Genomic DNA, 27,567 nt, shown 5'->3' with positions numbered 1-27,567 from the left:
ATCAACTTGCTTGTTAATAATTTACCTCGTTTTAGAAACTGTCATACGTAGAGCATGCTCTTGGGTATCGAATCAACTGAGATATATAGACTCCGAATGCAGGTGATGAATGTATATTGCTGAATAAGTTGACGATAGAAAACTTAAAGTCATCACCTCTATCATATAGCTTGGTTGTTAAATTACAATTGAATTACCATTAACGTCTTTTTCAAGTAAAAATCGAAGTATGAAACAGAATTATCAGACTCTGTGGTATATCTCAGGCTCACCAGGATATATCGTATCGACGTAGGAATGGAATTAACCATTCTTAATGTACAATAGGTCGTCGATATATCTAAATGTCGAGTTGAAGGCCACAGCAAGTGTTTTCTTCTTTTCACGCATAAGATTTTGCACAAATTCAGCTTCATATGAATATAAAAATAAGTCCGCTGATAACGAAGCGCAATTGGTACCCATGGAACTTCAATAGATTGTTGGAATACCTGGTCTCCAAAAACCACACAGAAATTGTCAATCAGAAACTCAAGCATCTCTTTGATGTCAACTTCAGGGTACTTGTGTGCAATCAGAATGTGTTTTAACAAAATAATTTTGCAACCGACCAATGACCAGGTAACTAAATTTACGAGTTCCAATTTTATTAAAAAAGCAGCTGTCAACGATATCAAAAAGCCTGGACTTTAATTTATCTTTGGGAATGCTTGTACATAAAGTTGAAATTTCGTAAGTTTTTAAGCTGTTGAGTTTGGTAAATCTTTGTGATTTCTCATTTCTGATTTATGAGCATCCACATCTGATTCACACCACTTCTTGAATATATATCTTTGTAAGGATTTTGTGAAGTTTCGGAGTCCTATAAATGAGTTAAAGTAGGTTTACCTCTTGTAGAATAAAATCTTAAAGTTCTTCTAAAATAAAATTTATATAATGAGCCTTACAATGTTGTTACCTGCTTTGTCGGCAGGGACCGGTACGTACTGATTATGTAATCTATCTTATTCTTTTTTCACAGATGGGTTATTGTATACAGAATGATTTTTTTTACTGCCCCTCAATCTTTTAATACGCGACTTTAACATGGATCTGATACATCTAATCCATTCTAACAAGGTGTCAACGTCTTCATTTTCATCTCTGGCCCATCGTCTTGCGTAATTTTCAACAGAATTCTTAATGTTTATGAAATTCCGACGCCAGTTGAAGGATTAGGGTTCCCCATATTTAGGACCTTTTAAAATAAGTGATCTAAGGTCGTAATATTAATTATATTTACGTCACCTGTAATAACGTGTCCGGTAGGACTATAGTTATAGGGCGTAGAAGAACATAGAGTAAATAAAACCTGAATATCAATTCTTTTTTTCTAAATTCATTGTTAATGTCCTTTTCCCTGATTCTTTAAACAAACCAGTGTAAATAACACGACTCTGCAACTCTTCCATTCAAACTAAGATGTGACAGGGGTTCCGCCATGTATCATTTGACTAAAAAAAACTTGTCCTTTGACATAATTCATTATAAATTCAATGTTAATTTGTCATACAAGTGCTACATACTTTGTGTATATGTATAAATCATATACATTTACATTTTATCATTTCGTGGAAATGTGTAGAGATACTGAAAATTTTGATTACCTTGTAATATATGCATTTAATTCTATGATCTGGGGGTACATTCTACATGCATGAAAATTGAACGTAGATATGCCTAATGGTTTATATTATTTTGTGTTTTTATAAACATTCTATTTAATAAACCTGCTTATATGTTCAACATTTATTAATAATTTAATTTCACTTCTATCAAGCAATTTCATTGATTGAATCATTCAGAGGAACATATAATATTTTGTATAACATAACTTGCCTACGTCACAATGAGTAACGTCAAAAACGTATAACCCCGCTTGATATTACTTTTAAAATAATACTCAATTTGAAGCCTCTTTCCGGAGGAAAAATTGTCTCATTGGCTACACTGAAATTAAATTATAAGGAATGAAGTTTATTTCAACTTATATTATACGATATAACATAACTTGGGACAGTTTACCCATTTTTACAAACCGCTTCGCGGTTCATAAAGCGTAAACTGCCCCAAGTTATGTTATATCGCAAAAAAAAGTTGAAGTAAGCTTCATTACTTAAATAATTGCTCAAAAAAGAACTGATAATTTTACAAATTTCTATTAAAAGAAACAGATAGTAGCTGTCCGTTGCACCAATCTACATCATTTAGTGAGATAAGTAAATTATACTAAAATATTGCTTATACTGTTTTAATTATAATCATTATGAAACTGATTATTTAAATTTTTTTTCATAATACATTAGTTTAATTCTAGTTGTTGTGTCTGATCATCATCACAGTCTGATATAATGCTTTATATCCTTTCCAGTGATACCATATCATGTAATGACTACCATACACTGAAGACCCTCCGTACTCTCCATTCAGGTTTGCGAAGGCGGCACAGTCTCTGTACCACCAGCCTCCGCGATATACTTTAGCACAGTTTTCGAAAATCCTGATGTCGTTAGGATTAAATTTGTCGTTGTCCTGGTTGTTCGTAGTAAATCTAGATCCGTTGTTATAAGTCAAACTGTCACCTGTAACAGAGAATTGATAACTTTATATTATCCAGATATCAATTAAAGTAGAACAATATTGTCTATTGAACAACTTCTAGATGACTTTAATTTGTTTCGTACAAATATGTATTATACCACGTATACATTATTTTTATCATATATTATACATTCTAGCAAAGAGATCGTATCAAAAAATTCTGAAACAAAGTCAAACTGTCACCTGTAACAGAGTATTGATAATCTAATATTATCCATATATTAATTAAAGTAGAACAATTATCCAAACCGCATTCGTGATTTTCCTGTCTATTGAACAACTTCTAAATGACTTTAATTTGTAACATACAAATGTGTATTATAAACATTATTTTTCTTATGTATCACACATCGTAGGTCAGGTCTTGTATCAAGCAATGATAAAATGCTAACATTAAAACATAATGAGGACACATTTACATGTAAATTGATTTCCTTTTTAAATGTATTTTTCTGGGAGGGGGGGGGGGGGGCTATAAATGTCTCCAAAATTAAATTTTTGTCTATAAAGAAACAAGTGTTCATTTTAAGTTAGGATGTCCTAACTTAAGATGTTCCTAAGTTACCGTCCCGATATATCTTATGATATATCCTTAGTTGATCTTAGGATATTCCCAACTTTTCCCTAAGTAATATCTTAGGAATAATCTTAGGACTGATCTTAAGGAAGTTTCATGAACATGCCTGCAGGCTAACATATTCAAAAATTTGTTTTCATCTGTAAACCTTTGCTGAGTGCGTTTTGTCCATATTTGTAATTTTAATGAAATAGTACTAATATTTTCCAAGTCTGCTTCATTTTCCAGTTCTTAGGGAGAAGAAATTCTAAGAGTTCTCCATTTTCTAAACTGTTGACATGATATTAAGTCTCCTCCAAAGAAAAAAATCTTTGTATCATCTGTCCTTAAAGGACCAGAAAACATTTTCATTTGTACCTAACAATAATGCCCAATGTATTCCTGTAGGAGAGAATTAAGGGATCAACATATTTGATCACACTCTAATGCACCACCTGTGTCAACGTAGCCGCCATTTTTTCAACATGTCAGATTTCAAGCCGATGGATATAGAACGTTATAAAATTCATATTAGTTAAAGCATATTAACCATACTTTTGAAAAAAAGGTAGTTGATAATAGAATATGAAGAATTTTCATTTCTTTTCCCAAAATACTGAATTCTAAATACTTTTTCGTAAGTTATTTAATATCTATCAATTTTTAATGACATTTTTTGTATGATTCCGCCTTATTACAATGAATATTTTATTTAAATGGGGTTAATCTGTGTAGTCACTCATAGATTTTTTATATATATATATTTTTTAACCTATGTAAAAGTTTCATTAGTTTATGTCACCGGGTTTCTAAAAAAGACGCCCATGGGCCACATCACTCACCTGAGAAGCTTTGACGATTCTGTTCTTTACTAGATTTGCCCCTTGTAATACATATTGTGACCCAACCCTACCCCACTGATCATAATTTAGACAATTTGAAATCTACACTACCCCAGGATGCTTCCACATAAGTTTCAGCTTTTCAAAGATTGTCCAATATATTTCTATGTAAAACTTTGATTCCCCATTGTTGCCCCGCCCTAACCCCCCCCCCCCCCGGGTCATGATTTGAACAATTTAGAATCTACATTACCCCAGGATGCTTCCACATAAGCTTCAGCTTTTTTCTGGCCCAGTGGTTCTTGAGAAAAAGATTTTTAAAGATTTTTCCTATATATCTCTATATAAAACTTGGATTCCCCATTGTGGCCCTGCCCTACCCCTGGTGGTAATGATTTGAACAATTTAGAATCTACACCACCCCAGGATGCTTCCACATAAGTTTCAGCTTTTCTGGCACAGTGGTTCTTGAGATGAAGATTTTTAAAGATTTTTCCTATATATTTCTATGTAAAACTTTGATTCCCCATTGTGTCCCCGCCCTTCCCCCGGGGGTCAGGATTTGTACAATTTAGAATCTACACTACCCCAGGATGCTTCCATATATGTTTCAGCCTTTCTGGCACAGTGGTTCTTGAGAAGAAGATTTTTAAAGATTTTTCCTGTATATTTCTATGTAAAACTTTGATTCCCGATTGTGGCCCCGCCCAACCCCCGGGGGTCATGATTTGTACAATTTAGAATCTACACCACCCCAGGATGCTTCCACATAAGTTTCAGCTTTTCTGGCCCAGTGGTTCTTGAGAAGAAGATTTTTTAATGAACCCACCCTATTTTTGTCTTTTTCTTGATTATCTCCCCTTGTTAATGGATTTGACCCTTCATTTTAACAATTTAAATTTCCCTTCACTCAAGGATGCTTTGTATCAAGTTTGGTCAAAATTGGCCCAGTGGTTCTTGAGAAGAAGTCGAAAATGTGAAAAGTTTACGGACGGACAGACGGACGGACGGACAGACGGACGGACACAATGTGATCAGAAAAGCTCACTTGAGCCTTCGGCTCAGGTGAGCTAAAAACTATGTTTGTCTACGGAATTTTGGGAAAATCTTTATATTAAAATGATGTTGTAGAAATTATGGCTTCTTTAATTTCAAGTTCACTGACATATATCGACTGTACTCCTACAAGTAGAGCCTCGGTTAACGTCCCTACGTTTCTTATATACCGTATAAACTCGCCTATAAGTCGGTCCGCCTATACAGGTTACTCCTACAAGTAAGAGCCTCAGTCCCTACGCTCCTTATATACCTCGCCAATTTAAAAGTATCTCGCCGTGAACATCTAGCACGCTGGAGTAATATCGAATATATAAATTCATGCTCATCCCTGTCTTTCTTGGGGGAAAAAATGGTTTAAAATAGCATCCATTATCACTTAAATTTAATTAGGTTCGTACGAAAATTTACAAACGGACCTACCTGCAGTTCCTGAGAACTCGGACACAGTGAGTTTGTATTTAGTGTCCTCGTCCCCGACATAAAATGTGGAGTACTAAGCGTATGCTTTGTCACCATTAAATCTTTGTAGCTCAACCCGGAGTTCCTGATCATTGTTTTTTGTCAACTCATACATTGCGTCATTTCCTATAGAAATATTTTAAAAATATGTTAAATTCCAAATCCTTGAATTCCGACGCTACATTTTGATAGGCATCTTAATTATACTAATATTTAAATACTTATAAAAAATGTAGTTTGTAGACAGATCCCCAGATTCTTGTGTTTATTCTGACACTACATATAGATAGACACGTTATAATATTATTGTTGCATAAACTAAACTTACCGATCCAGTAGTTTTTAGATGGATCCCCAAATCCTTGTTTATATTCTGACCACGTCCTGTAAAAATCTGTAGATCCATCTTGTCTTCTTTGTATAGCCTTTTACAGATTATTTTATTTTTAATTCCTTTTGAATGTTTTAAAACGAACGTATTTTAAGACGTGAAGCGTAAATTTTATTTGAAAAACACAATTAGATTCTATGTTTCGTAAAAGAAAACATGTTAAAGCACTAAGTAACTTAATTTTCTAAGGACACGGAGTAGACTTCTTTGTCACTTTATAACAAGCTTAAGTTGTACTCACCGTCCACCCTCCTCCATCTGTACTCATGTACTCATGTCACAGTAAACAGACCTTATTACTGAGACTCACACTCACCGTCCATCCTCCTCCATTTGAACTCATGTCACAGTAAACAAACCTCATTACTGAGGGTCACACTCACCGTCCACCCTCCTCCATCAGGACTCATATAACAGTAAACAGACCTTACTACTGAGGCTTACACTCACTGTCCACCATCCTCCATCAGTACTCATGTCATAGTAAACAGACATTACTACTGAGGCTCACACTCACCGTCTATCCATCTGTACTCATGTCTCAGTAAATAGACCTTACAACTGAGGCTCCCTCTCACCCCCAACGTCCTCCATCAGTACTAATGTTACAGTAAACAGAGCTTAGTACTGAGGCTCACACTCACCGTCCACACTCCTCCATCTGTACTCATGTCACAGTAAACAGACCTTACTACTGAGGCTCAAACTCATCGTCCACCCTCCTCCATCAGGACTCATGTCATATTAAACACACCTCATTACTGAGGCTCACATTCACCGTCAACCTTCCTCCATCAGTACTCATGTTACAGTAAACAGACCTTACGACTGAGGCTCACACTCATCGTCCACGTTTCCCCATTAGGGCGCATGTAACAGTAAACAGATCTCAATAATGAGGTTCACACTTACCGTCCACCCTCCTCCATCAGTACTCATTTCAAAGTAAACAGATCTCACTATTGAGGCTCAGACTCACCGTCCACCCTCCATCTGTACTTATGTCACAATAAACAGACCTTACTACTGAGGCTCACACTCACCGTCCACCCTCCTCCATCTGTACTCATGTCACAGTAAACAGACTTTACTTCAGAGGCTACGTGTAATTTGTATACACCATCTCTTCCCTCATAAAACGGGTATTTCCGTAAAATTTCCCGACAACTACCACAATTATTTGAAAGCACTGCAAAATAAAATGTATTTGGATTTTAAAGATGATTTATTTATTAGTATTTATTTTATTAAATCAAACTCCACTAGTAATCGATCACTCATTAATTGATTTGTTAATTGATTGTTTGTTGTGTAATATATCTTGCTAACTGACAAAACATGCGATGGGTTTCAAAATTTTGCTCAAGAATTATTATGTGGTCATTGCCACTCGATTATGGGAAATATATTCATTATTATTTTTATTTTACCGGGGTCAGTTTTCTTGGTTTATTGGTCGTGGTGGTGATGAGGGGGGGGGGGGGGCGTTTTGATTTAAATTCGATGTAGTAAGATAAACTAGTAGGTGATTCAGTCCTTTTAATTTTGACATTTCTTGGAGGATATGAAACGGTGAGTAACATTATACCTCGAAAAATAACAAGAAGTAAATATTTAATTGAAAATTAGTGATTTCACAGTATATGATGTTCTTATTTTAAATATTCAAGCAAAAACGGAACTTAACTGATAAAGAAATTGAATGCCTGAAGAAGTTTAAGATATTCGAATTTTCTGTGAATTTATACCGATTTTAAAATGAGTAATGTAAAGTTTGGATTCAGTGATAAATATTTACAATATTACACGATATAATGAAAATATTGGGGAGGAGGTGGTTTGGTTAGTCTTATTTGAAATCTTATATTTTCGTAAAAAAGGATACCAGGGGTAATTCTTCAATGTTGAAATTATTTCGCTTCCAAAAATTCGCTCCAAATTTAATACTAAAAATAAATAGAATTTACAATTATTCTGTACCTTCTGACAAGGACTGGTTCAGTTCATTCAGAACCCGCTGATCGTTGTTGATCGTATCATTTACAGACACTGCGAAACTCTCGAACTTGTCCTCTATTATTTTAATCTGTCTTGCAAGAACTTCTACGCCACTGATCCGTAATGTCGCGTTCATTTCATTCATTTGGTCTTGAAGATCCTCAATTCCTCGAAAAAATCTTCCATCATTGTTTTCCAGAACCAAACTTTTATTTAGAAAGGTATCATCAAGTTCTTTTATTTTTCGGAAGTTCTTGTTTACTTCTATTACATGGGATTTATTCAGAGTGTTTGTTCTCTTAAATGTGTTCATTTAAGATGACTTCAACGTCTCTATATCTTTTCGTACACCTCTTTCCGTTTGTTTTATTGTATTATTCAACAACTCAAGCTGTTTTTCAAACGCTGAATTTTTCAAGGCTAGTTTAAGATTTTCATCGTGGAGAGCTGAAGTCTTACTTTGCATTTTCTGATAAAGATTTTGAATTTCGTCCTTTGTAAAGTTCCAATTATCATTCACTTTCCCATACATCACCTTTAATTCCTCTTTAAGTTTGTTGTTTTCGTCCTCCATATTTTGACTTTTTGTCTCCAAATCCTGCAGTTCCTTTGTCACCTCACTGAGTTTTGCCTTGATAACTTGTCTTTCGTTTTTGCTGTCTATAGCATCCATCACTAAATTTTGTATTTTTTGCACCATAGAGAAGCGGACCAGACTTTCCTGATTCAGAATGTCACGTAGGACGCTGGACGCTCTACCTGACACGGTACTGGGTAACAAGCTATTATCGATAGAGGTGTTTTCTGGTAATGGTAACTGTCCAAAGGTCCCGCACATAGAGAGTATTGAAATAAGTATTCGTGGACACTCCATCTTTGTTATGAATTCTTATGCATAAGAGGGCATTTTCTATGTTTTATGTTGTGCAGAACTGGGCGTACGTTATGTATGCGATGATTGAAGCATTGAGATAAGTATTTTTCACCAACAAGATGACCGTTTCAATCTCTGTTTATAATGTGCAAATTGAATTAACACATATCAAAGTTTAGGTACACTAATGACGTATTTGTTGGAAATTGAGTAAATTTAAAGGGTGTTTTGTGTTATGTTTTAAGTTTCTACTTTTTTATGAAAACATTTTATCCTGGATCTAATCACTCATATTTACGTAATAACCGAGTCAGGTTAGTCCAAATAACAATTTCTCGCAAAAAGTAAGCATTAAATGTGATTACGAAACGAAGCAGCTGTATATCCTCAAAATCTTCAAATGCTCTCTCTCTCTCTCTCTCTCTCTCTCTCTCTCTCTCTCTCATCTACTTTCACAAATATCTCTTTTTCTTATAATTTAATTGGCGTTCCTTTTCATCCTTTTAACACTGTCAACACTGCCTTCTAATGTCGCTTCATCTTTTAGAACATCAATTTTGCAGTTATTACACGGTTATTGTGTTTGATGACCAAACTTTTATTTAACACAATCTTCAAAATTTGTCATTTTTATGAGGTTGCCTTTAACGGTGCCTATTTGATATCCATTGATTATTCATATTTTTATTGTCATTTTACTGACCAAGTTCATTGGCGTCGGAAGCAAAATGAAAGTGGGGGGGGGGGGGGCTAAGTGTAAAAAAAATTTTTTGTACCTATACAAAAAACCAGACAAGCAAAAAAAAAAAAAAGAAATGTCCATTTCCCAAACACGAAAATCCTATTTCGTGTGTGTGTGTGTGTGTGTGGGGGGGGGGGGGTATTGGTAGGTTCATGCTTCAGTACCAGATTTTTTTCCAAACACCACTAATTTCCCAATTTTTAACCCAAACTAAGACGTATCTGTAGAAAGTGGGGGGGGGGCTAAACCTACGAAGATATGTTCAATGTCTATACTAAGTATTTATCTGGAATAAAGTGGGGGGCTAAGCCCCCCCTAACCCCCCCCCCCCCCCCGCCCGGTTCCGACGCCTATGAAGTTTGACATAGCATTATTTGAATTGGTTTTTCATCTCTCTTTACTGTAATCTTTTTAACTACGTTTCTTCTATCGTTTTTGTGTCGGTAGCATCCATCACTAAACTTTATAATTTTTGTACCATAAAAGCCTACCAAACTATCCTGAGTCAGAATGTCCCGTAGTACAGTACATGGGACGCTTAACCAGGCATTTTTTTCATAATTTCTGCTGTCAGAATAAGATTTTAAGGCAAATAGAGTATTACGTGCAAGAAGAATATTAAGCACAGTATTTGTAAAATCCCCATCTTCGCAATGGCAATTGATGAATAATGGCAATTGCTTGAATACAGAGTAGCACTGAGCGTTGATCGTCTAAAAAATACAAGTACATGTATTGTTTTTTCTAGATCTGCTGAAATGATGACTTGATAGTTGATATACTTTTATTCTTACAATGGATATAGCGTCTCAACTGAAGACTATAATTCGACTCTATTTGCTGATGAACTTATTTAGTTACTGATCTCAAGAGTGGCTTATTATATAATGCAAGCTTTAAGGAAGCCTAAATCATAAACTTTCGCTTGATAATTTAAAAAAAAATATTTATCCCGTGCCACAGGCACCTGACGTTACTTATTTTTCTTTTAATAGATAAAATATAGCCCTACCTAATAATAAACGTTTATTATTAGGTAGGGGTATATTTTTATTATAAGAAAAATAAGTAACGTCAGGTGCCTGTGTCACATGCAGATAAAATCATTTCAAATGACTTTATTTTTGGAAACTGGGAAAACTCTCAGAAAGAGATCAGCCTTATTTACTTTTTTTTTATTCTAATAATGTAAAAATGTTAGTCACAAGAAAATTACGTTAACTGTTCTAAATTTCTTGCTCTTGGCATATTAATGCGCGACATAATAATCCTTACCCCGCAACTCCAGAGCAAACGATCTATCCAATGCTCCACGCGGGCGACGTTTTGATCAAGTCCTCACCAAGCGACTCTAGAGAAAACGTTCTAACCACTGGGCCACGCGGGCGACATTATGAACAAGTCCTTACTCCGCGACTCAAGAGCAAACGATCTAATTGTGTCCCACGCGGGTGCTTATAACGCATTGATATTTGTATTGTGTAATCTATACATACATTATCAATTACAGTAATCTTCATTAAAATATTTTAGAAGGTATAATTTCACTCTAGATTTATTGATTACTAACCCATTGACTAAATTTATCAGACTATATAGATACCTTTGAATGTAGAATCAACAACATTTTATTCTTACTGCGCGTTAGAAGTTTATTTACAAATTCTTAAAATACGTCACATGATAGCAGTCTTAGTGACACGTGAATATCGTGGTTTGTATTGATCAAAATTATGATATTGTGGAGAAATTGTAATTATAATAATTTGTCACTGACAGCGTAAAAAAAACCATTCCATCTATCTAAATATATATATATATATATATATATATATATATATATATATATATATATATATATATATATATATATATATATATATATATATATATATATATATTCCCTGTCAGATTTTCTATTAGGATTTCCTGTAAATTAAATGCTTAACTACTTTTCAGGTCAGTTTTTCTTATCTCTTTTAGAGTCCAGTGTTTACTCAGCTCCCACTTTGTAATGTTTCTATGTACTTTAGGGCTTGATTACTTTGCGCTATCTTCTCATTTTTCATTGAATTGAAACACATTTCAAGTGTTGGTCAATTTCTGAAAAAAAGTTCAAAGTGCGTTAAATTTAAATCACACGCAACGCACTTTGAATGTTTTTGTTAAAGTGCGTTAAGAGTGTACATAAACATTTTTACCATGGGGACATTTAACGCACTTTGAAAAAATATATGCATAAAATTAAAAAAATTAGACTTAGATTTTAGAAATTGAGAGAATCAATTTGTAATGATTATATCTTTAGAAGAACTTTTTAATTTAATGAATACATTATTCATTTAACCTCTCTGAGAGCAAGGAAAAGACGAGAAGAGGGTCTCTCAGTCACCTCTCTTTTTTAATACATCGTACATAGCCGTCGGTAGCAAATTGAAAGTGAACCCCTTCCCCCAAGGTAAGCCTCAATTTTCAATGTCTATATTATGTATATCTCTGCTAAACATGTGTGTGCCTAATTTCCCCTACCCATGCCTACAGTACACCCAAATATTTGATTTTGTCTGACTGGTATGACGTTGAAAACTTTCAATAAATTTTAGTTGACATAAAATGCATGCAAACGGGAAAAAATTAAGTACAGTAAAGCATTTAAGAGAAAAAAATTTCAAAGTATGGAAAAATCAAAATCGCTTACTTTCACATCCTGAAGTGAACTTATCACCGAAAAGTTTTCAAACGGGTTCAATTATTTTTCATACCTAAGATTTACATACACATTTTTTCAAAGTGCGTTAATATGGTCGATATAAAATATTTTTTTTCAAACTGCGTTGACTTGGTCCAAAATTTAACGCACTTTGAAAAAAAAAATTCAAAGTGTGCAGTTTTTCAAAGTGCGTTGTAACAAGGCACACATTGCAAACTTGTCCTCTAAGTTTCCTATTGCTAGCTATAAAAGAAATAATTGCCTTCTAAGATTTATATTATAAAATGTTATAATTCATTGTAAATTTAGTATCAGTTTTTATTAAACAATAGAGAAAGAGCTTTCTGAAGAACATGATTCTATATATTATTATTACTTATATAACTTAAGATATCATAACTGGATATTACTTCTTACAAAATAATTGATCACGGAGAATAATATATATCTTAATTCAAAAATGCTTCACATTTACAAATGTAAACAAAATTAACAAATTTTGGGGAAATACGTTACTTGCATTAGAAATTACTACAGGTTTTATTCTATAACATTAATTTATACACAGAATTCAAAATGTAATTAAACAATAAATAATTTCTTTGCAATTGGTTGTTAGTATGCGAATTAATGTTGCGGCTGTTTCAGAATGAATACATAACCCGCTTAAATTTACACTTTTTTTATTTATATTTACATGTATGAAAGAAAACATTCAAAGATTTTTGAATATGTAAAATACTGTATTATGGACCTATATGTCTTAATATTATTACACCTCTCGTTTAAGATGCCACACATAGGCTCCGGTGTATCATGTGACTCAATAAACATAACTTAGTCTGTCGACATGCTTTTTAGTGATGATTCAAAATATACATGTATCTAGTTAATATTTCTTATCATCATCCTAGTCTTTTTCAGCGCTTCGTGTCTCTTTTTCCAGCTATACCATACCGGGTGTTTAGCACTTGTCACATTAGAATTGACGTACTGCCCGTTAAGGTTTGAGCTGTGACAGGCCTTGTACCACCAGGCTCCGTGATATGTTACAGCACAGTTTCCACCACTCCAATCGTTGTCCTGGTCTTCAGTGGTAAAATTCATACCATTGTGACCAGTCAACATGTCACCTGGAATGGGATATTAATAACAGTAAAGTTTACTGATGCAATTGTTTTTTTAAGATATTCATGTAATAAAAATATCAAAAAATTTAGTAAAATATCGTCCTATGATTGATTGATTGAATATTGTTTAATGTCCCTCTCGAGAATTTTTTACGTATATGGAGACGTCACCATATGCCGTTGAAGGGCTTCAAATTTAGACCTATATTCGGCACTCAGGGCCATTGAGCGGTGAGGGTTTTTTATCGTGTCAGCGCCTACCGTGACACCGGACCTACGTTTTTAAGGTCATATCCGAAAGACTCGTTACTTTCACTTTTAGTGCCGAGAGCTTGGCGAAGGAACAATCACTACATTTGTTTACGTCTTAGGTATGACGCGGCGCCCCGAGCGAGAATCGAAACCGGGCCTCCCGTTCACAAAGCGAACGCTCTACCAATAGGCTTCCATGATCGATTAATATCGTACTACGTATTTCACAGTTTTTCAAAGTGCTTTGTAACAAGGCACACATTGCAAACTTGTCCTCTAAGTTTCCTATTGCTAGCTATAAAAGAAAGAATTGCCTTCTAAGATTTATATTATAAAATGTTATAATTCATTGTTAATTTAGTAAACAGTTTATCAAACAATAGAGAAAGAACTTTCTGAAGAACATGATTCTATATATTATTATTACTTATATAACTTAAGATATTATAAGTGGATATTACTTCATCAATTTTTATCATATCAACTTCTTACAAAATAATTTATCACGGAGAATAATATATATTGTAAGAATAGGGCTACGATGTATTTATTGTTGACACTTATACTAGAATGTACTTGTACATTATTTCACTTTTGACATCGCCCCCGAAAGTTTGATTGGCGCTGTTTGTTTATGCATGCATGTTTTGTTGTTACGAGTATAAAAGATGTGTTAAATAATTTGTTTACTGGGTAAAGATCACTATTATTTATAATTACCTGTAATCCACTATTTATACGTATTTTGCTTTATTGTAAGGACCACATGTTGTTGATTCTTTTAGTAATGGCCGACCCCCAGAATGCAATGCGGTATTTGTTTACGAAGTTTAACGAGCGCTATTTGTTGATTATTTATTGTTAATTTATTGTAAATTCTTGAATAGACATTTAATGATACTAGAAGTAAGTAGACTTAAGAAATTAATGTTATTTCTATTTTTATTATTTTCTCGTAAGTGTGAGAATTTGATGTGGGAACTAGAGCATCCCGTTACGTTTATCATTGGTTGGTGTAATTTACGCGACGCTTTTCATTGGTCGCGTTTCATGATGTCATTTTACTACGTATATAACGAAGAGTTGAAGCAGACAACTGGGATTTTGACTGTTTTTGAGTTCTAGAAAGGTGTGTTATTTGAGTTTGTTAATTTTATTACATTTATTACGGGATTAAGACTTTAGAATATTGGGATGGAGTTGGTCATGGTTTGTTATAAATAAGTAGGTTTATTTACAGCTATTTACTGAACTGTTTACCATGATCTAACGGTCTAAAATTACTACAGTCAATTTACGGATATTTTATCCGTTGTAATTTCAATTACTGGTTCAATTTACCAGTCCTAATATCAGTACAAGTACAAAATACGTAGGTTTTAAGCATTTATTTGAAATTATTATTTTATTTGGAATTTTTGTTTTATAGAAAAGAATATGTGCTCAGAATAAACCGTTTATTTGTTAACTTTACAAGACTTGTCTTTATTTCATTTTCGTCCTGAATTTGGAAGTAAAGAGAGAAAAGAATTCATTTTAACATAATTGTCATACACCAGTGCGCTTATCCGGTGTCGTTACAATATTTTGGCATCCACGGCGGGATCTGTTTAAAAAAAAAACAGATCCAGTGATCAACCCCCCCCTTCCTAAGAAAATTATATATATCTGTTATATTTACAGATTCAGTGGTTTTTTTTGTTGAAATACAAGTCTTGTTGGTTATTCTGGATTACATTATTGAACATATTGATTATCACAAAATGGGTGGTAAATGCAAGACAAGAAGTCGTGCAAAGGTTCGAGGTCGTAGCCAGTTTTCTCCCCTGAGCAGAGTTGTGTCAGATGATGAAGAGATCCGCGAGATTTTGAATTCCAGAGAAGATAGTCCAGTAAAGTATTCCAGATCTGAAAATGAAAGAAATCATTTTGAAACTGTAATACCAGTTAGTCATACTGAGCCAGAAAAGAGCCCAGTTACAATGATAGGGTCACCTCTTACCCATCAAAAGTTAACTCCATTTACAGGTGATATACCTGTTACTTGCAAAAGTATTCTTACACCTGCAAGTCTCACAAATGCCGTCCAAGTGACAAGCACACACACGGTAACTCAGATCTGCACACATACAGTCCAACTGCATGCACCTACACAGTTGCATTTTTCTCATGAGACAAGTGTACAAACATTACCACGACCAAACCAAGCATTACAGACAAACAGTGTTCCTTACTTTGAGCAACCTCAAAATACAACACATATTCCTGTACCCCAATTACCTGTTCATTCATCTACAGGTGGGTCAATTATGTCACCGCTGCCAAAATCAGTGAGCTTTGTGACATCACCGTCAAACCATTTCCCCATGACATATACTGGTCACTTCATATCAGTCCCCTCATCTGCAAGTTTTCTACCTGTAATTTCCTCTACAGGTGCATTACCTGTCACATCTTCTATGGGTCACTTACCTGTTTACCCATCAACTGGTCCTGTCCATTTACCTGGACATACAGGAAATATACCTGGAAAAACTGCCAGTTCATTTCTAGGTCCCTCCACAGTCCACCCATCTGAAACAGTCATGGACGACAGGTCAAGAAGCAGGCTTGGTGAAAGACAAAAGAGTGAACCACAAACAACAGATATAGCAGAAATGATTCAGACAGAGGTACGGAGAGCACTACTTGCACTGCTTGGAGACAAACAAATAAATTCTGCGAATGGAGCCAGAAACATGACGACAGATGGTACTGACTCAAGTGATGATTCAGAAGTCTCGACAAAGGCGTCAGAACCTCCTTATCGACCCAAGCTTCATAATGTAAAAATTCCACCTTTCAATGGGAAGGAGGACTGGAGGATCTGGTTTGCCAGATTTGAAGAAATAGCAGAAAGAAGACGACGGACAGACCTTCAAAAATTAGACGAACTCCTACCTAGACTCCATGATACAGCAGCAGAGTTTATCTATGGACAATTATCAAAAGCTACACGCAGAAATTATTCAAAATTGACACAAGAGCTAAACAACCGTTTCAGAATAGTGGAAACCAGAAAGACGTATATTTCTAAATTTAGCAACAGACAGCAGAGACCTGGTGAGAAGGTTGAAGACTACGCAGCCGATCTCAAGCGTCTATATGATAAAGCTCATCCCAAGCGAAATTCAGAGACGAGAGATGAAGACTTACTGCGTAGATTCCTTGATGGTCTCAGACAGTGAAGCTCAATTCCACGTAGAATATGTGAAGGAACCCGAAAATATAGATGAAGCTGTGTTGCAGGTTGTGAGTTATGAGGAAACTGGTAGAGGACAGAAGAACAAGAACAAAACAGCTAGACAAGTTAAAACAGATGTCCAAAAACTGAGATCAAAAGTTCTAACAATTACAAGAAGTTTGGAAAAGTAAGCAGTGGAAATAGAAATGTACCCAGAGAGCAGACAAAAGAGCAGTTGACCATAAATGAGCTCCAAGCTAAGTTGGAAGAGATATGCAGAGAGTTGGAGGAAATGAAAAGAAATGAACTCTGCTACAAAGGTGACAAACAGTTTTCCTGTGGACAAAAGAAAAGAACCTGAAAATCAGGTCAATCAGTACAGAAACATCGAAGTTAAAAACAAGATACCGATGCCAAGCTGTTTTTGCTGCAAACAGAGAGGACATTTTGCACGGGATTGTCCAATGCAGAAAACACAGCAAGGGATGGGAACCCCTCATTTAAATGGCCAGTAGCCATTTCTGAGGGTCAAGAGATGGCTAATGAGACAACTGACCGACAGACGGACAGTACAGACCCCACAACTTTGGGAGATGATTTTATTTTTCCATTTTCAACAAACAGAAGATTACCAGACACTGATGGGATATACATTGAGGGAAAAATGAATGGGACTGATGTACATTTTACTGCTGATGCTGGTGCGTCTACCAGTATTTTATCATACAAGTTGTATAAAGCATTCTGAGATCAGCAGATAAATGTACCATTCCACCAATGAGTGAAATAATTATTCCTGCTGCTATTGAGAGAATTGCTGACCAAAGTCTACAAAATGAGAATCTACTGCTAGAACCTTCTCCTGATTTTACTGAAAATTCATCGTTGCTATTGGCGCCAGCAATGATAAACATCGCAAAGAGGATTACTGTTCCTGTCCGGATTATGAATCCCTTCAATGAATCCAAGACGGTGTTTCAAGATACAGTTCTGGGAACTGGTGAAGCTATTGAAGAGGTCATGACCCTAGTGGATGAAGTATCCAATGTTGGTGTTAAAAAGGTTACTGAATGTAATCTTACAGGAGATAATCAACTCCCTTTTAGCAGTGAAGTCAAAGTTCCAGAGCACTTAGTAGATCTTTATAAGAGTTCATCTGAATTACTGTCTGAAGAAGAAAGACAAATATTTAAAAAGCTACTACTTAATTACCAAGATGTGTTTTCCAGAAACGAATGGGATTTAGGAAATACTAATCTGGCAGAACATGAAATAAACACTGGAAAATAACCACCTCTCAAACAACCACCACGCAGAGTCTCTATTGCTCTTGCCGGAGAAGAACGAGAAGCCATCATGCAGTTGAAAGAAAAGGGGATCATCAGACCATCAACTTCCCCTTGGGCCTCACCATTAGTACTTGTTAGAAAGAAAAATGGAAAATTAAGAGTATGCGTTGATTACAGGAAACTTAATAGTGTGACAACCAAAGATGCTTTTCCTTCACCACGAATTCAGGACTGTTTAGATTCTGTGGCAGGATGTACTTTATTTACAACTTTAGACCTTACATCTGGTTATCACCAAGTCAAAGAACAAGATATTCCAAAGACTGCATTTGTCACCAAATATGGGCATTTTGAATATGTCACTATGCCCTTTGGTTTGACAAACGCCCCAGCTACATTTCAGCGAGTCATGGAATTGGCCTTCAATGGACTTCAATGGGAAACATGTTTAATATATTTGGACGATGTCATCATCTTTAGTAAAACTTTTGACCAACATGTCGATCGAGTTAAACAAGTATTACAGAGACTTAGAGAGGCAAAACTGAAACTTAAACCAGAGAAGTGTGAATTTTTCCAACCTGAAGTAAAATTTCTTGGTCACAAAGTGAACGCAAAGGGGATATTATCAGACATGCAGAATGTTGAGAAAATTATTAATTGGTCAAGTCCGAAAAATGTTACAGAGGTACGACAGTTTCTGGGAATGGCATCCTATTACAGGAGATTTATTAGGGACTTTTCTATGATTGCGAAGCCAATTACCAATTTGACAAGAAAGAATGAAGTTTTTCAATGGACCGCAGAGTGTGAAGAATCTTTCAAGAAACTTCAAACAATTTTAACAGGGCCAGAAATTATGGGATACCCTGATCCCAATCATGGACAATTCATTTTAGACACAGACCTATGTGACGTGGGAATAGGAGCAGTACTTAGCCAAGATCAAGATGGTCGTGAGCGAGTTATAGCCTATGCCAGCAGAACACTTAACAAAGCAGAGAGAAACTACTGTGTAACTGATAAAGAACTTTTAGCTGTGAAGTATTTTGTAGAATATTTTCGACAATATTTACTTGGTCATTCATTTTTAGTCAGGTCTGACCACCAGGCTTTGGTGTGGCTTTTCAAACTAAAAGAACCAAAGGGCAGAGTTGCTCGATGGATAGAAATCCTTTCTGCTTATAATTTTGAAGTAGAATACAGACAAGGAACAAAACATGGAAATGCCGATAGTTTATCCAGATGTCCCAATCCAAAAGACTGCACTTGTTCTTCATCAGAAAATATGGACACCCTCAAATGCGGACCTTGTAAAAAGTGCCGACTGAGAGCAGAAAATTTAATTCCCATACCTTTGTGTCCTGAACAATCAGATGTTGTCGCAAGGAAGGTCACTACCAGACAAAAGAATAAGGAATCTGCATTATCAGACTGTACTGTCTGGCATAGTCAATATTCCTCTGCAGCATTGCAAACCGCTCAAATTAAAGACCCTGATATTTCTCCAGTTCTACAATGGAAAATAAAGAATGAAAGGCCTAAGAAAGAAGAAGCAATTTCCTTCTCAACTACTACAAGACATTATCTGAGTTTATGGGACCAATTAGTTGTCAAGAATGATGTTTTGTACAAATGTAGTACTACAACACTTGGTGAAACCATAGAACAGTTTATAGTTCCCAAATGCATGAAGAAAGAAATTCTCGACATGTGTCATTGCTCACTTTTGTCTGGACATTTGGGCATTAAGAAGACCAAATTCAGAATCACTAGGCATTTTTACTGGTTAGAATTAAGAGAGGAGGTCCGGATGTTTGTGAAATCTTGTGAAAACTGCTCTATGAACAAACCTCCAGTACAAAAACCTAAGGCTCTTCTTGGAACAATGTCATATGGTGCTCCATGGGAATGTCTTGCCACTGACTTTATTGGCCCATTACCTGTTACAAAAAGAGGAAATCGTTACATACTTGTTATAATGGATTTTTTTTACGAAATGGGCAGAAGCGTTTCCTGTTCCTGACCAAACAGCTGCTGTAACAGCAAATGTCCTACTAAACGAGATCATCACTAGATATGGATGTCCTCTGATTATTCATTCAGACCAAGGTCGTAATTATGAATCATGTATATTCAAAGAGTTGTGCTCTTTGTTGAATATCAAGAAAACTAGAACAACGGCACGAAATCCGAAATGTAATGGGATGGTCGAAAGATTCAATCGTACTCTTATTCAAATGATTAAAGCTTTCATAGTAGACGACCATGAAGAATGGGATCTTCATCTCCACTGCCTTACATCAGCCTATCGATCAACCTGTCATGAATCAACGGGACTTACCCCTAACTTACTGATGCTTGGTCGAGAGATCCAAATGCCATACGAAGCAACACATCACTCTTTAGCTTCCAATGGAGAAGAAATTTCGTCTTATGGAGATTTTTTTGAAGAAATACGATCCAAACTTTACCACGCCCATGAAGTTGCCAGGAAACATCTGCACCAATCTACAAAACGACAAAGAGATATCTATAATTCAAAAGTGCTGGTTCATAAATATGCAGTTGGAGATATTGTTTGGTTACTCAATGAAAAGGCCAAAGAGGGAGAATGTCCAAAGTTGAGAAAAGCTTACATAGGACCTTTTGTTGTACTTAAAGTTTTAAGTGACCTAGTGTTTGAAATTCAATTTGATGCTCGTGGCGAGTGTAAAATTGTCAATCACAACAAGCTACTGCCATACATTGGAAGTACACCACCAAAGTGGGCACTGAGGCTGTCAGAGAAATTGAAAAACAAAACACGTCTACAGTAAAATAATACTGTCAAGTTATAGTTATGATGCATACTGTATGAATAAAGTTTTTAAAAGAATTAAAGGATTTGTTATCCTTTCAAAATATATGTGTCATAGTGAGTTAGACAACAAATCATGACCAATGTTACTACTTTACAAAAATGGGGATGGAAGGGTGGATATTATTGATGATGTTATTGTACATGTATGATGATTATACATGTTTAAAAAATGTTTTACATGAAAGTTTACATGTTTTACATTCAGTATTACTGTACTTATATTGTGCAGTTATTTTTTTTTACAGATTTCCAAGATGTCAGAGATTGTTTCGGCCGGAAAGAGAGGGAGAGTGTGGGAGTGTTGCTTGTGCAACTTTAGAGGAGAGCGCCACTACCTGTTGCGACATATGTATTCTAAACACCTTACTTTTGATGAATAGCCTTACAGATGCCCTGTATGTGGATACAGCCATTATGACTATAACAATTTCAAGAAGCATCCTCAATGGTACTCACTTCACTCAGCTTTGAAGGGATCTTCCGCTGTTCCCCTTTCAACATCTGCTGACATCAGGGAGGAGAGCAAGGTCGTCTTCAGCATGATCCGTCAGCTGACTCTTGAGGACTCTGCCACCCACTGGGAGAGGAAGCGTCGAGTCAACACCTTGGCACAGGTTCGACCACCAGCCCCTGTTGCTTTGCACACCATCCTTCCTTCATCTTTCCCTCCCAGTGGAGCTCCTGCCGATAACCAGTCTGTGTGGCTCCAGTCGTGACTCCCACTGATGTACCTGCTCGTCTCCCTGGTGTGCCTGCCACTGATGTGCCTGCAGCTGATGTACCTGCTGGTCCTAGTGTGCCTGCAGCTGATGTACCTGCTGTTGAAGTACCTGCTAGTCTTCTTGATCTGCCCGTCACCTCTTCTAGTATACCTGTTGTGCCCAGCAAGGAGGACGTTGACATTCTTACAGAGTTTCTTGTCTTTGAGGATACCAGCGAATTTGACACTGAGTCACCTCCTCGTACCCGAGACATAGGGACCAACACCTCCCCCTACAAAAACGAAGTCTCCAGGCTGAAGGAGATTGTCGAGAGGCAGGAGCGAGCCCTCAGGAACAACACGTCTGCCATCGTTGATCTGCAGCGGCTGCTCAGGGATAAGTTGGATGACCCTGCCTCTCGACACATCCACCTTGGTCCTGAAGAAGGTGAGAGGCCCCAGACTGTGCGCAGAAGGAAGTCCCCTCCCCCGCCAGCTGTGAAGTCGGTTGTATACCAGCCAGCGCGCCAACGACCAAGACCTAGGAGTCCTTCTCGCGCCAGTAGCAATTCCTCTCTTTTGCAGCATCTTTTCTCCCCTGACAGAAAGAAGACCAGAAGATTTTAAACAGGTAATAATACAGTAGGTAATAGATCAGTAATGTAAAAGTTTTCCTAACTGTAAATTAAAGTAAAATATACCTATTTTTTCTGGACATTATTTTGGCAATACATCTATTACAAAATAGGTTCGTAAAAATGGCAGTATTGTACATTCATTAGCATTCTTGAAATGGGTTTGATCCAACAATTGTTGTTCACTTAATTATTGAAAGTATGAAATTTTATTATGAGCATGAAACATTTGACATGAATGCAGAGTAATTTGTACATCAGTAAATTTTTATACAAATTGAAATGTTAACTCACTCTGTTTGTGTATCCCTGTTTCTTCTTGATATGAGTCTCTTGTGATCTGTTGTTTCTGCAAGATTCATATTGTTGATTGTTGACATTTTGCTTGTTAATTGTTGACATAAATATTTAAATTTTATGAATGTGTTTGATACATAAATTTGAAACTGTATGTTATTGGTTGTAAGAGTGCATATGGTGCATGTTGACATTAGAATTTTGTGATGGTTCATGATGTATTACATTAAGAAAAAGAATCTTGATTTTATACATACCAGTTGTATGATTGATAAGCTGAATACCTCATGTCATTTTCTATTGTACATATATCTGCAGTTGATTCCTCTTCTGTTATTACAGTGACTTGTAATTCCACGGTATTTGCTTGTTAATAATGTTGTTTTACTGTATATCAGTCCAAAGGGACATTTTTAAGGAGGGACAAAATGTAAGAATAGGGCTACGATGTATTTATTGTTGACACTTATACTAGAATGTACTTGTACATTATTTCGCTTTTGACATCGCCCCCGAAAGTTTGATTGGCGCTGTTTGTTTATGCATGCATGTTTTGTTGTTACGAGTATAAAAGATGTGTTAAATAATTTGTTTACTGGGTAAAGATCACTATTATTTAAAATTACCTGTAATCCACTGTTTATACGTATTTTGCTTTATTGTAAGGACCACATGTTGTTGATTCTTTTAGTAATGGCCGACTCCCAGAATGCAATGCGGTATTTGTTTACGAAGTTTAACGAGCGCTATTTTTTGATTATTTATTGTTAATTTATTGTAAATTCTTGAATAGACATTTAATGATACTAGAAGTAAGTAGACTTAAGAAATTAATGTTATTTCTATTTTTATTATTTTCTCGTAAGTGTGAGAATTTGATGTGGGAACTAGAGCATCCCGTTACGTTTATCATTGGTTGGTGTAATTTACGCGACGCTTTTCATTGGTCGCGTTTCATGATGTCATTTTACTACGTATATAACGAAGAGTTGTAACAGACAACTGGGATTTTGACTGTTTTTGAGTTCTAGAAAGGTGTGTTATTTGAGTTTGTTAATTTTATTACATTTATTACGGGATTAAGACTTTAGAATATTGGGATGGAGTTGGTCATGGTTTGTTATAAATAAGTAGGTTTATTTACAGCTATTTACTGAGCTGTTTACCGTGATCTAACGGTCTAAAATTACTACAGTCAATTTACGGATATTTTATCGTTGTAATTTCAATTACTGGTTCAATTTACCAGTCCCAATATCAGTACAAGTACAAAATACGTAGGTTTTAAGCATTTATTTGAAATTATTATTTTATTTGGAATTTTTGTTTTATAGAAATAAAATATGTGTTCAGAATAAACCGTTTATTTGTTAACTTTACAAGACTTGTCTTTATTTCATTTTCGTCCTGAATTTGGAAGTAAAGAGAGAAAAGAATTCATTTTAACATAATTGTCATACACTGGTGCGCTTATCTGGTGTCGTTACAATATCTTCATTCAAAAATAAATCACATTTACAGATATAAACGAAATTAACAAATTTTGGGGAAATACGTTACTTGCATTAAAATTATTATAGCAGGTTTTAGTGTATAACATTAATTTATACACAGTATTGAAACTTTAATTAAACAATAAGATAATTTCTTTGGTTGCTAGTATGGGAATTAATGTCTCACCTGTTTCAGAAAAAAACATAACCCGTCTACGCTTAATTTTGTTTATTTATTTTACATGTATGAAAGAAAACCTTCAATTTTTTATATTATGTTAATAATTGTTTTAAAGACATATATGTCAAAAGGCTCCTACACCCCCGGTTTAAGATGGCACAAAGGCTCCGATGTATCATGTGACTCAAAAAGGATAGCTTAGTGTGTCGACATGCTTGTTGAGACTGAGGATTATAGATTCACTTTAGTTTGTGTTTCTTATCATCATCCTAGTATTTTTCAGCTTTTCGTGTCTTCCTTTCCAGCTATACCATATCGGGTGTTTAGGACTAGTCACATTAGAATTGACGTACTGCCCGTTAAGGTTTGATCTGTGACAGAAACAATACATTGGAGAGGGTTTATATAGGCTATGTCTGCTGCCCAACCCGGTTATGCATGTATCTAGTTTATATTTCTTATCATCATCCTAGTCTTTTTCAGCGCTTCGTGTCTCCCTTTCCAGCTATACCATACCGGGTGTTTAACACTAGTCACATTAGAATTGACGTACTGCCCGTTAAGATTTGAGCTATGTCAGGATTTGTACCACCAGGCTCCGTGACAGTATACAGCACAGTTACCACCATTCTCGTCGTTATCCCGATCCTTAGTGGTGAATTTCATTCCATTGTGATACTTTAAACTGTCACCTGGAAAAAGATATTAATAACAGTTTACCGATGCGATTTTTTTTAAAAAATATTAATACAGTGGACCTTCAGATATCCGGACGCCAGATATCCGGATGCTTCAGTATCCGGACAATTTTTCATTGAAACGAAATTTTTTACACGTTATTTCGTCTTGTTTAACTGAAGATTCAGGTATCAGGTATCAGGGCGCTTCACATATTCCGAACAAATTGACAGGGAACCAAAGCGTCCGGATATACAAGGCTCCACTGTAAAGTAAAATTTCAAAACTGTAGTGAATATAGTCCTGTGTATTTATTGTACAACATTTAGATAACTTTAATCTTAAAAAACATCTTTCATGAAAAAGCATGTATGCTGAGACCTTCAACTCGACGTTCGGGCAAATCGACAATTAAACTAGTAAATTTTATTTATTAAGGTAAATTTTGACTAAAAGACGCCTAATAGTCGTTCAAATCTGTTTTATATCTGGATGTTAGACTACAGACGATGAAAGTCAACAAACAAAATGACTTCAGCTTTTCTGGTGTGAACTTATTTATGCAATAGTCCAACATCACTTGAATAATGATGACATTGTTCATAAGTATCGACCAACTGACTCAATACGCAAGCACATTCTCTAAACTAGAAACCAAGGCCAGCTAGTAAGAAAATACTTATTGTTTGGAGAATTTTAACAACCCATTTGATTTTTTTTCTTAAGGGACTCCGACCCTCAGCCAGGAAGGACAACTCTTTAATTTATAATTTAATTCAAAAAGTTTTTAGATAAGGCTTGAAAAATAAATCTTTTCATGCAGCAATTTTCATTATATGCCTCTCAGTGTGCTTTAAGGTTCTTTGAACTTCTCAGAAATGTCTAATTAAAAGTAGAAATTTTTATCCCGAAAAAGAATTTTTAGATACCAATGTTTATTAACATGATATGAAATTAGAAGTGATTTATGCAAGCTTCATTTAAAGACTTTTTTAATTAAATTATAAATTAAAGAGTTGTCCTTCCTGGCTGAGGGTCGGAGTCCCTTAAAACAAATTCTACTGTCATTATAATGACTTTATTTTGTAAATACAACCAATGGATGGATCGTATTTTTGTGATGTACTGTAAACCAACTTTATTGGCATTTAAGAAATATTCGCGAGTTTCGCAATTTACATTTAATCGCGAATATTAATCGCCACGAACCATTTATTTTGCTTTGCTTTTGTAGAAAATGTTTCTTTATTCGTAAAAATTGATCGTCGGGGATTCATATCCAACTGACGGATCGCGAATAAAAGATGACGCAAATAATAGTTGGTTTACAGTATTTCATGAAGTAATGTCAAAGTTCTTGAACAAAATTTGCCACAGCACTTCTCTGTCAACTTGATCAATTCAGGGGATCACAGTGTATGCAATCGCTTGACAGGGGATACCCACTATTCCTTGGCACCTGATCCCACCTCTTTTGTTTTCAAGGACTAGGGTTTTTCTTTCTTAAAGATGTGTTTTGTTTTGCCGATTTATTGACTATTGCTCGTTACTTTTTTACACAGATTACTAATATTTGCATATTTTCTTTATTTTATTCACATAAAACCTGTGACATCACAACCAAAACTTTGATCGTATTTTAAATTATGCATTTTATAATTCGAATTTAAAATTCACACTATTGTTAATCTTTTTATCCATCAAGGGAAAGGAAATTTTGAGCATAAAGTATTAACAGCATAACATGTAAACCTATAATAAACACACCTGCGGATCCAAAATACTCCGACAGGGTGAGTACGTATTTACTTTCTTCATTCCCGACATAAAATATATTGTACTGAGCGTATGCTTCAGCGCCATCAAAATCTTGTAGCTCAACACGGAGTTCATGGTCCTTGTTCTTTGTCAGCTTGTAGATTGCATCATTTCCTTTTATATACAAAGCAAAAATATTATTTTATTTAACACCATAATGAATACGTTTTGATGTCTAGAAAGCTTAAAGTGCCTTCTATTTTGGTTTGAACAATAAATAAATCTCATAAAAATTACAAACAGTACAATATTTTAGAATGAAAACAAAAAAAAAAAAAAAACATTTTCCAGCTACTTGTTTTTATCGCAAATCAGTAACACGGGATTGGGGTTCAAATAATAGAAATATCTGTTGATATCCTCCAGTATTTACAACACAGAACATTTTATCTCCTTTTTAACCAGACAAAATTATTCTTTGATTTTTTTCTTAAGATTTGTAAAGCGTTTTTTTATATTGATAGAGAATCTTGCCATCTGGTTTTTGATTCAAGTTCGAGATATTCATGTCCTCATGGAACTATTGTAGGTTCACTATTTGGACTCAAAAGTATAAGTGAGAAAAAAAGACGGAAATATTTTAAAAACCTTTCTTAAGAAAAAAACAATGTGACCCTGATGGGACTGTGATCGAGATATCTCTCGTTCATTTTAGAAAAGATTTCTGTTGATATTGAATATTTACAACATAGGAATTTCTTGATCATTACTTTCTATTTCTCATTAGACTAGTTCCT

At 35.2% G+C, this 27,567-nt stretch overlaps 3 protein-coding genes and 1 long non-coding RNA gene across 5 annotated transcripts in view; all 4 read right to left on the bottom strand.

Moving 5' to 3' along the window:
- LOC134237619 (ficolin-1-like) overlaps positions 1-8,090 on the bottom strand; it is a 33,902-nt gene extending 25,812 nt beyond the window's left edge. Inside the window, exons 1-3 of the mRNA XM_062719746.1 lie at positions 7,928-8,090; positions 6,991-7,136; positions 5,885-5,981 (exon numbers count right to left, since the gene is read on the bottom strand). Coding sequence (XP_062575730.1) covers positions 5,885-5,981; positions 6,991-7,136; positions 7,928-8,090 — 406 coding nt within the window. The remainder of the gene's footprint in view (positions 1-5,884; positions 5,982-6,990; positions 7,137-7,927) is intronic.
- An 11,430-nt stretch (positions 8,091-19,520) lies between these two features.
- On the bottom strand, positions 19,521-20,521 carry LOC134237621 (uncharacterized). Its single transcript, XR_009985851.1, has 3 exons — positions 20,510-20,521; positions 20,019-20,108; positions 19,521-19,678 (listed from the first exon to the last, which is right to left on the bottom strand). It is a non-coding gene; the product is annotated as an uncharacterized LOC134237621 (long non-coding RNA).
- A 122-nt stretch (positions 20,522-20,643) lies between these two features.
- On the bottom strand, positions 20,644-22,952 carry LOC134237620 (uncharacterized). Of its 2 annotated transcripts, XR_009985850.1 has the most exons (3): positions 22,658-22,952; positions 21,396-22,326; positions 20,644-20,676 (listed from the first exon to the last, which is right to left on the bottom strand). XR_009985850.1 is itself a non-coding variant. In XM_062719747.1 (2 exons), exons 1-2 carry the CDS (start codon positions 22,873-22,875, stop codon positions 21,981-21,983), a joined length of 564 nt encoding a protein of 187 aa, XP_062575731.1. In that variant the 5' UTR covers positions 22,876-22,952; the 3' UTR covers positions 20,948-21,980. The 2 variants fall into 2 exon arrangements, 1 of the variants encoding a protein (XP_062575731.1); XM_062719747.1 differs by lacking the exon at positions 20,644-20,676 and having other exon boundaries at positions 20,948-22,326.
- Positions 22,953-24,785: 1,833 nt separating this feature from the next.
- Positions 24,786-26,944, bottom strand: LOC134237622 (ficolin-1-like; the record flags this gene model as incomplete). The annotated part of the gene is made up of 2 exons (XM_062719748.1): positions 24,786-25,026; positions 26,780-26,944. Coding segments are annotated over 2 exons (281 nt in total), but the record flags the coding sequence as incomplete, so codon positions are not given.
- Between the last annotated feature and the right edge of the window lie 623 nt (positions 26,945-27,567).

The sequence above is a fragment of the Saccostrea cucullata genome, unplaced genomic scaffold (genome assembly GCF_032062105.1).
Source record: "Saccostrea cucullata isolate Sc308-1 unplaced genomic scaffold, CSIRO_AGI_Scuc_v1 ctg3087, whole genome shotgun sequence".
Taxonomy (NCBI): Eukaryota; Metazoa; Mollusca; class Bivalvia; order Ostreida; family Ostreidae; genus Saccostrea; species Saccostrea cuccullata.
Note: the sequence above shows the minus strand (reverse complement) of the source record. Positions and strands in the feature narration are given on the sequence as shown.